The sequence below is a fragment of the Zosterops lateralis genome (assembly GCF_965231275.1).
Source record: "Zosterops lateralis genome assembly, chromosome: 9".
Taxonomy (NCBI): domain Eukaryota; kingdom Metazoa; phylum Chordata; class Aves; order Passeriformes; family Zosteropidae; genus Zosterops; species Zosterops lateralis.
This window is the reverse complement of record NC_139769.1, coordinates 5056552-5067028: the sequence shown is the minus strand read 5'-3', so window position 1 is coordinate 5067028 and position 10477 is coordinate 5056552. Positions and strand designations below refer to the sequence as shown.

The 10477-nt window shown below is 53.7% G+C and overlaps 1 protein-coding gene across 1 annotated transcript; it reads right to left on the bottom strand.

Annotated features, from left to right (window-relative positions):
• Positions 1 to 2434: 2434 nt before the first annotated feature.
• On the bottom strand, positions 2435 to 9063 carry CDCP2 (CUB domain containing protein 2; the record flags this gene model as incomplete). The annotated part of the gene is made up of 6 exons (XM_083867888.1): positions 8819 to 9063; positions 6839 to 7186; positions 6413 to 6757; positions 5607 to 5960; positions 2942 to 3120; positions 2435 to 2749 (listed from the first exon to the last, which is right to left on the bottom strand). Exons 1-6 carry the CDS (start codon positions 8925 to 8927, stop codon positions 2435 to 2437), a joined length of 1650 nt encoding a protein of 549 aa, XP_083724014.1. The 5' UTR covers positions 8928 to 9063.
• Positions 9064 to 10477: the final 1414 nt, after the last annotated feature.

Sequence of the window (10477 nt, the reverse complement as noted above, 5' to 3'; positions counted from 1 at the left end):
CAGCCAGGGCAGTATGGCAGGGAAGACCTGGTTGCCAGTGAGCAAATTCCTGCAGGGCAGGGAGAGATTAGATACCTGAATCTAGTGGAGAGGCTGAGACATGGTGGAGGAGGACTGGAGGCTGAGGAGGGCTGGTGTTTGATGAGGCTTTCCTCGCCCTGAGTGAGATCACTCACTGCTGGTGGCAGATGCAGCTGTGAATGCCATCAAAACCAAGTGGGTAAAGGACTTTTGGAGCCATTCAAGTTGCATTAATCACCCTGTCCACGACCCTTGGATAAACCCTGCAGGCCTGGGGCTGCTGGGCATCCCCTTGACTCAGGAGCAGAGCTGCTCCCACAGCACCAGTCCTGCATCCACAGGGATGGGATGCAAGGGAGCACTTCACCCAGGGATGCTTGGGTGGTTGTGAACTGCAGTCAGAGCTGCAAACCCTCCCTGGGGTGGTCAGGTCCAACTCCTCATTTGAGTGCAACACCAACAGCTATCCAGGAAAGCCTTTTTCCCTGCAAATCACAGGGTTCTGGAGGCTCCAGCTGGGCAAGGAGTGCCTGTCCTGCAGGCAAGTGCTGGATGCTGCTGGGTGCTGTGGGCTCCCTGCCAGGCACGAGCAGCCACAGTGCTCACCTGTTCCAGCAAAATCTGGGCCACCAAGAAGGTTAATTATATCTTTAAGTTTCTTTCAGTTGTCAAATATTGTAACTATGGTCTCAAGCTGACAGTTCTATACCCAGCAATTAACCGGCAGCGAGGCTTTGCAGGCAGCAGGGGAGGCTGGCCTTGTTTACCATCTCTGCACACAACAGGCTCTCAAAACATTCCCTTAATGGAGCTTAACGGTGCTGGCAAATATTTCCCTCGGAAATCTCGCATTTGCCGATGTGTTGCACCAACAAATGCCAAATCAATCCGGGCTCTGATAACGAAGGCTCCTCGTTAGAGGCATGTGCAGCTCTGTGCCTCCTTCCCTCCCCAGACACTCACACAGGGCTGGTGCAGTCCAGGAGGAAAAGCTGCTCCATCATCATCATCATCCTGCTCCTTTGCTGCTGCTTCCTCTGGTGCCCTGATGAACAGAACTGTCCCAGAGGGAAGCAGGACATCAGTCAGGGAAGCCTTTCACCGAGATTCTCCTACCAGTCCCAGCTAAATGCTGGATTCAACAGCACGAGTGGTTTGCTGTGCCCCTGAATGACCACCCTGGGATACTTTGAGATCTCTCCCTGCACTGCAGTGTGTTTCACAAAGGCTGGAGGAGGAGGGGTGGCCTCTTTCCACAGCAAGATTTCACGTGGCTTTGACAAACGCTGGCTCTGACCCACAGGCATGAACACAGACTGCTCTGTGACAGCCACCCCCTCTTTGGTGCTGAAGGGGAATGTCCTTTGTGCTGGGGTGGCACAAGAGGCTGGCAGAGGTCATTCAGCCATCCATCAGGGCTCTTGGTGAGGATCCCCAGTTTTCTGGAGGGGCTGATGATCACAGGACTCTTCTTTTCATGCTCTCAGGTGCTGAGCTCACCCTCTGCAGCAATCACAAGTGAGATCTGCTGTCATTGAGGTCCCAGGGGAGCCAGCCCCTCCTGCCAAGGTTGTCTTTACAGGGTTACTAAAACCTCCACATTCCAACATCTCCCCAGGCTGTGGCAGGATTTGCACATATTTTCAAACTTCAGGAGTAATGCTGGTAGAGAGTTCACAGCTGCGAACACCTGGATATGCTGGAAAGGAGGAAAACATGGAGGAGAAGAGGATTGTTCTCCTCCCCTCCAGCTGCTGGTGGCTGAGGCACTCAGGTGAGTCCTGCGAGAAGGTGAGACAACATGAGAAGATCAAACAAGGAGCTCCAGGGCACAGCAAATGCATCTCATCACATCACCCACAGATACCCAGAAACATCACCTGGGAGCACCTACATGAGCTACATCTGTGTGTGCCAGGTGGAGATCCCTGTAACACAGCTCCACAGTTCCCCCCAAGCATGGGCTAGGAGCACAGAGAACATTTGTTGGGAATATAGCTACATTTGGGGATGGTTTGTACCTCCAAGAATTCAGCTAGAAATAATTGACAGGAAGATTTGCAGCCATCGGCAAACAACGTTACTTTCCTGAAAGCAGCAGCACTACAGGGAAAACAAATTGAAGCAGGTGTGGGAAGAGTTAGGGAGCACAAGAATTGCATTCCTGAGCCAAATGGACAGATTGAGACAGAGGAAAACAAATTGAGAAGGGAAACGGCTGCCTATTGCCCAGATTTTTCAGGCACTGAGAGAAGGTGGAGGTTGGGTTCAGGCTCAGTTTCAGGGCCTGGGAGCTGTGTCTCTGTTTGGGCAACTCTGTTAGGGCTCAGCCTGGAGTGAGGGTGGATTTTAGGGTGCCTTTCTGCCCTGGGCGGCACTGGGACTGCAATCCCTGGAGTCTGGAAGGAGCATCCTACAGAAGCACCAGCCCCACCACTGCGATGACCATGAGGAGCCCAGCCAGGATGCAGATGCTGATGAAGACGATGTCGCTGGTGTCCTGGCTCTTGATTTCACGGGCATCCATCGCTTCCCCCTCCCACTGCTGGGCATCCACCAGGTTTTCTGCCTGGCTGAGCCTGGATGGATCAGGCCCAGCAATAAGGGTCACTGAGGCTTCCTTCCTCTTTGGCTCACACTGCACCTCGTACTGGTGGATGTCCTCCTGGTCTCCCACTGAAAAATCAATGTAGAGGGTGCTGACGATGACAGATGTGTTGTTGCGTCTCTGCAAGGCAAGGGACACGGCTCATCAGGGCTTTGGGCAGCTCCTTTTCACAGGGGTTTGGAGGGGTTGGCCATGAATCAGGCCAGTATCTACTGGGAAAATGTGAGAGGGACTGGGAATACCTCCCTGCAGCCAGCACAGGGCTAACCATTTGCACAGCTTGCTTTAAAGGAGGGTTTGCTGATCACTTACCTGGGACTCAGTGCCACAGGTGTCGAACCTGGTGTGTATTTTAAAGTTCCTGCCAACCACCTGGGCTGCACAGGAGGGGGTCCCCAAATAAATCCTATTCCTCTCCAGCTGAGCCAGGGACTGCACAGGGATCTGGATGTGGAAGTCTGTCCGGGTGCAGCTGACGTTCATGGGCACGACTATTGGGACAGAAAACAGGGTGCACGTGTAGGACCCGTGAGGGGGGTTTTCAGGAAAAAAGCCACCTCCAGAATGCAGAAAACAATCAATACCAGTGTTTTAGCCCTGTCCCATGCCAAGGGCAGACATGGATGGCTCTCAAGCACTGCTCTGCTTTCTGCCCAAGGGAGAGATCTCACCCTCAACCCTCCTGAACTTCATCCTTCTTGGGTCTCCAAGTGACACACAAGTGACATTACAGGCAACACCATCCTGCTGTCCCTGCCACTCTCCATCACTGCAAAGCCAGCAGGACATTTGAGTTGCTGCCCAAGACCAGACCACAAGAGTTTTGTGGATGGCTTGCCATGGGCACAGAGCTCCCCCGTATCCCACAACGCCCCTGCAAGAGACACTACATTGATGAAACAGAGGAGACACATCTTGGAGGGACCCCATGCACACCCTGGAGTGATGCAGCTTTGTGGCTGCCATATGGCCCTCCTGAAAGGGTGATCTGGTTCCATGGCCCTGGGGCATCCTCCTGGGGAATGGCCCAGCCCAGGCACAGTTCCAAGCATCACCAGCCCTCCACTCTCCTCGGAATGTTAATTTTGAAGGGGAGCTGCTGAGCAGTGTATGGAGGGAGCTGCTGTTAGTCTGCCCATGATGCTAAGATGAAGAGCAAGGCAACAGTGACTCCAGCCCCTCTCCATCACTCTCCTTCTGGCACTGTGTTTGGCCTCTCTGGATGTAGAAAGCATCCACACAGGGAAAGAAGCAGGGAGGAAAAATACCCCCCTTTTTAAAGTGAATCCTTGCTCAGCTTGAACTAACCACTTGGGCAATATGAATTATTGAATTATTCCAGCTCCCTCTGAATCTTGGCCTTATGAAACTGGGAAGATGCAATAAAATCAATACAAAAAAATAGTGTCACTTTGCTTCGCTTAGTGCATTATAAAACCATTAGAAGATTTACCAAATAACTAAAGTGCATTAGATCAAGAGGAGGAGAAAGTGGATCCTCTCTTCTGGCATGAAGGCTTTCATTTCAATGGCCGTAAATCACACACGCCCCACCCAAGCCATGCCTTTTGGTGAGCCTGAAAAGGGAAATATTTGCATGGCTGAAGGGCTGTGGGTGTGGATGCAGAGAATGAGGTGCTCCTTTGCCTCTGTGGGCTCCTGAGGAAGCTGGTGGCAGGGAGAGCATGGTGTCCCCAGTGGGAGCAGCTGGTCTCCTGGCAGTGCTGGCAGCTGGATGTGACATGCAGGACGTTAATCACAAGCAGATGCTGGAATCACTGGGCAAACACAGCCGGCAGGCTCAGCTCCGTGGAGGGAGGCTCAGTTTCACATCCAAGCCTTTGTCCTCCCCTAGCATGCATGTGGCAGTGTGTGCCAGGGCATGCAGGAGCCTGGGGCAGTTGGGAGATGTCACACCCCTCTCTGTGATGGGACATCCCCCACTTTTCAGCAGCACCCCATCTATCTGTCTGCAGGCTGCTCCCTCTGGAGCAGAGACACCAAGATTCTCTCCCTGCACACAGCTCTGAATCAGTGAGAAATGAGCGGGACAAGGACAGGGACAGACCTCCTGTGCATGCTACAGCTCTACTAAATGTTCAGTACCATCTCTCCCTCCAGGGGCTGCAGAGGCTCAGGACAAAACTCTAACCCATCTCTAACTCCAAGAGCCATATACCTCCAAATTCCTTCTGCTATGCTGGAAGTGAAGAACGATTTTGCAGCTGAGGGATAACACCCAGGGCCAGCCTCCCCAGTGCCTGTGCTGCCAGTCCAGTAGCTCTGCTCTGGCTCCAGCCCTCCGGAAAGGCTGCCCCTGGCTGAATCATCCCTGACCCACAAGTCAGCTCGGATGTAATTATACTGAAATACAACAAACGCCATAAATTTGCTGGCATTTGAGGTGCAAAGGTTGGCAAATAGAGCAGGAAGGTTACACACTGCTCCTCCCACCAGCTGTGGACATGCCAGACATGCTGGCTGAGACATGGTGTGCCAGCAGCAGGGCTGTGCCAGGCAGGGCTGGCCAGGTGGATTTGGGAATGCTGTACCCTGGGGGTCTTGCCCTCCTGTGCTGCTGCCAGTGGAGGAGGGGACACTGTTTATGGCCTGCTCAGCCATGTGCTGGCAAGGCTGGAGCATCCAGGGGAGCAGGGGAAATGGTTGAGCTTGAGCTTGAGCTTGAGCTGGTCACCTGCTCTGGCCCATTAAAAACCCTTGGGTTTTCTCTCCCTCACACTCCGAGAGAGGAACAGGAGCATGGCAGTGGCAGACACACGGGAATTTGAAGCTGGAAAGCATCTCTTGAATACTAAACACAACGTGCAGCTCACTCACCACATCTTCCTCCACTCCACCCCTAAGGAGCCACAGCTTTGCTCCTGCAGACAGAGACCTTCACTGATGATCCTTTTGGAAATTCCATGGTCTCAGGCACATCCCAATGGAACTGAGGAGCACCCAAGTGGGACCTTACCTCCCACATAGGAGATGGAGAATCCCCTCTTGGCCGTGTTGCGGTCGGTGTGCAGGACCAAGAGCAGCCGGTTGCTGTGGGAGGTGACGGGTGCCAGGCTCTCCCGCCCACACCACCGCCCCAGCAGGGATCCATTCTCAGTGCCACCATCAAAGGCAGACAAGTGATCGTAGTCACAGCCCCCTGTCAGGCTGCTCCGGCCCTCCAGCTCCATGTCTAGGAAGAAGATCTTGATCCGGTAGCCCGGGGGCAGGTGGATGCTCCACTGGCACTTGAGGTTGTTGGGGTAGAAGTTGGGGTACTGAGGGCTGGAGAAATTCCCTTTGATGGTGGTGAACACCTCCTGGCACTCGCCTGCTCAGGGAAAAAGGGGAAAGGAAAAATCAAAAGCAAACCTGAAGCCTACCGGGTGTGGATGAGGGATCACTTGTTTTACTGCTAAAGGATGCTCTGCTCTTCACCTCACTGCTCCCAGCCTTGTGTTCGGCTAACGGATAGCCAGCAGTTTTAGGGGATGGAAACTCCCAAGGCAAAGTCCTACAGGAACAACCCATATCCCCAGGGAATGGCATGAGCAAGGGTGACTCCTGCTCAAGAGGGCAGCCCAGGGCATGGATTAGCCACTGTAATGCCATTTGATTGTGTGGTGGTTTACACTTCACACTATCACCTCGTGGGCTCTCCCTAAAGGGACCCCTGCCATGATCATCTCCTCTTGCTGCTGTGGAAGGGAGAGAATCACCATCCCACCCCCAGTGCCTGTCCCCACATCCTTCCCACTGCCCCACCACCCTGAGACCCCGCACCTGAGTAGAAATGGGCCTTAAAGCCCCTGCCACCGATGTTGAAATCCGACTTGAAGATGATGAGGAGGTGTGGGGAGGAGGAGACGGTGCGGGGCGGGCGGGTGCTGCCGCAGTAACGTCCCAGCCGGGGGGCAGCGACAGTGGGGCCATCAAACAGGGCCACGTAGTCAAAGCCACAGCCTTGGCCCCCCTCCATCTGGAAGTCAGCAAACACCAGGGTGAGGGGGCCACCAGCGCCGGCCCCCCCGATGCTCCAGCGGCACTCGGCGTCGTTGGGGTAACTCTCGGGGTAGCGGGGGCTGGTGATCTCCCCAGAGAGCCCCGTCAGCTGCCCACCACAGGCATCTGCAAGGAGGCAAGGATGGTGAGGGCAGTGGAAGAGGACAGATGGATGGATGCTCAGTGACCACCACACCTCCCTGCTACCTTTCTTGTAGGCAGCGGCGAAGCCGTGCTTGGCCACGTGGCGGTCGGAGCGGAAGACCACGGCCATGACGTGCCAGGCAGAGGAGAAGGGTGGCGGGGGGCTGTGGCCACAGAAGGTGCCCAGGAGGTTGCCCTGGTCCCGGGCAGCCCCATTGTAGACCTGGAGGTAGTCGTAGGCACAGGTGTCGTGGTACTCCAGCTCGAAGTGGCTGAAGGAGAGCAGGACGGAGGAGCCCTCGGCCACCACGATGAGCCACGTGCACTCTGTCTCGTAGGGATACAGCCCCGGGAAGTTGGGGCTGGAGAAATTGCCAGAGGGTGCTGAAAGTACTCCCCCACATTTGATGCCTGGGGGACACAGAAGTGGGTGTGATGTCCCCTTTCCAGGGGAAGCCTAAAAGAATGGAGACAGGATGCACAACACCAGCTCCATCCCACCACCACAGTACCAAAACACCAGCATCGTGCAGAACTCCACTGGGCTTGTCCACCCACTCTCCCCATCACCTTTCATCCCTTTGTGTAGCCCCTTTTCCCCATGCTGCCCTGTAGGGGCTCATCTGTGCCCTTGAGCTTGTCCTGCCAGTAAGAGCAGAGAATCCCCACCTGTTCATGGCTGGGAAAAAGGAAGTTGGGAGTGAGTTTTAAAGGCTCAGTGGTACCAGGCTTGCCAGTGCCCCAGCTGCCCAGCCCTTCAGCTTTGTGCCTCCCACTGACCACATTCCCTCTATATAATGGTGGTATCAGAGAATTGGAGCTGGGAGAAACAGGGGTGAAGGGCTCGATATGCTGAACAATGAGTTATGCATGTAGGGATCGATTTCCTAATGAAATCTTTATACTGAGACATGGTTATTATAAAATAAGGCTGAGAGGGGGCCGGCTGTCACCTGCCCCTGGGTCTGATTAGGGCTGGGGTGAAGAGGCTGATACAGGGGGAACATATATCATGTCTGGGAGGGATGCAGACCCTGCACAGGCCCCAGGAGACACGTGTGGGTTCCCAAACAAGGCTGGGCGCTCGCTGCCATCAATCTGGGCCAAGTATATTGCAAATCAATAGTCAGCCTGTGCACATTGCTTTTCATCGTGCTCACTGGCACAGTGACCTCCCAGCAAGGGGGGGTCCTGGGATGTGTGGGATGCAGCATCACGAGTGTCTGTCCAGATCTAAAATCACCTTGGTGATTACTGGGGATAGGCAGTGAAGTAATATGGGGCTGGGACTAAAGGAATAATGTTGTTGAAATAAATACCCTAGAGGGGAGCCTGTGGGAGAGGTGAGTAACCATGGTGAAGGCAGATGGATGGATGAAGGGCTGGGAGCCTTGGGGTGCTCTGGGAAGCTCAGGTGGGTGTATGTGGGGGGTTAGCAGGCACCACAGGGCAGAGGTGTGGCCTCAGGAGCACCTGCACCAGGGGCCAGGGATGGGTTTTGATTTCTGGCTCAGCCCTTCTGTGAGAAAGGCCCTGCTGTTTTGGGACGAGGGATTGCTTGGGCCACCCTATCCCCTGAATTACTGTGTCATCTGCTAACCTGCCCTGCATCCTGGGGGACCTTTTATCTGGGTAAGGTGAGAGGTTTACTGCATGCCTGCCACATACACATACATGCATACATTCACATATAAATATGTACATGTATATAGATTTTTATAGGCAAGCGCAACTCCAGAAACTAATAAACCCTTCACCAAAGCACCTGCACACCACAACAGGACAACCCCTACCTGCAGTCCTCAGTAAGGTAAGCATGAAGCAGAAACCCAAGTATGGAGCAGTGTCCCACACTTGCTGCCACCACAACAGTGACTCCAGATCCCAGCTCCCTGCCCCTGGCCTGAGCCAGCCCCTCTCCCTGCAGGAGAGCTGGAAACCACTCACACTCCAGAGCCACTGTGGCACCTGCAAATGGCCCTCCCCTCCTCAGGAACCATGAATGCCCATCCAGCCCACCAGGAGCTGAGACCATGCTCTTACCTCTGCTGGGAACATCTCCGAGAGCCCCGCAGAGCACAGCCAGCACTGCCAGACAGCCCAGCCCTGTGCACCCCATCCTCCAGTAGGCAAATCTCCCCTCACCGAGCATCCTTTTGGAGCTGTCTATCTGGGAGGAAAAAAAATAAATAAAGAGAGAAATAAATAAAAAGCAGGAGGACTGTAGAATTAATAGCGGAATGAATAATTCATCGCTTGTTTGAATTAAGAGCAGCAAGGTAACTTGATCTATTCCTCCCTTCCTTCACTCAGTTTTAATGATCTGGATCAAATGTCCCAAGGATTTACACTATACCAGATACCTTGTCAATACACTATATTTAGAAGAGATATTAATGTTTCAGAAATGGTGTATAACGGCAATAAGTCTGGGCTGACAATATGCCCTTAAGGGGCTATGAAAATAATTTAGTTCGCCAGGCAAGCCAGCGAACCAAAATGGGAATTTCAGACTTACCGCGGAAAAGCATCTCAGGAATTAACATGATTTATACTGCGGCACCCACTGCACAAAGCCAGCTGGTGGTGAGGGCTGGAGAAACAGGGAGCAGGCTGCCAGGTCAGCATCCCTGCAGCAGGAGTCCAGGCTCAGCGGGATGCTCAGCCTGGGAAAGCGGCAGTCGTGAGCACTAAAGATAGCAAATCCCACCTCCCCCGAGGAAGATTAGAGATGAATTGTGACTCATGGGCAAAAAAACATCGATTATTATAGAACCTGCTAAGGCCTTGGAGAATTGCCATGTTTCTTCCATGCTGGCTCACGCTACTCCTCGCCCAGGCTCTTGGATGCACTCAGCTGAAGGTGAGCAAGGCTTTGGGTTTGGTGGGAAAGATGTGCTCCTTGTGCTGTGCCACATTAGCTGGAGAAACCCCAAACCCAACAGTGGCTCAGTTCCTTCCCTCCCGCCCAGGAGAGAAAAGACTTTCCTGCTGCCATAGCCTACACCCACATGAATGCCAGGAAACAAAATCCCACGAGGGCCTCCCAGCATGAAGGACCTTTACTAAAAAAGTCACCTTCAAAGCAGCAGGGAGAGAAGCAGTGAGTATCTCTAAATCACAGGCAGGAGACAAGTTGCATTTATTAATTAAGCAATGAGGATCGATGCTCGAGACATTTCCTGTGGATTAATGATGGGCTGGGAGGAGCTGATGGCCTGAGGTGCAGCTAAAGACCATTAACGCCAACTGGTCATGAATCCCCAGGAAATGCTCCATGCCAAGGTCGTTAAGTGCCTGCATATATTTATGGGGAATAACAACAACAATAATATTTGTACAGGCTCTCTCCCCACTGCCCAGCCTTGCTGGAGCCATGCCGAGGGCTGCTGGGAGCATTGGGACATCCCAGCCAGGAGCCCTGTATCCTAAGGCCAGCTGAGGCAGGGAACATTGGGTTCTGTCCTGGGGCACTGAGCACTGCATCACCTCATCAGCATCAGGACTAAGAGCACAATGGAATGAGGAGGAGCAGGGCAGCTCCCCCTGTCCCTGGGCACTGTGTGAAGATCCTGCCCCAGTACAGGCTCTGGGAGATGCTGCAATGCTGGCACATCTCCTGCTGACCTCCCAGGAACATCACAGAGCTTAATTAGCTGCTTTCCTAATGGCTTGGAGAGGAGGTCTGTCCTTGTCAACAAG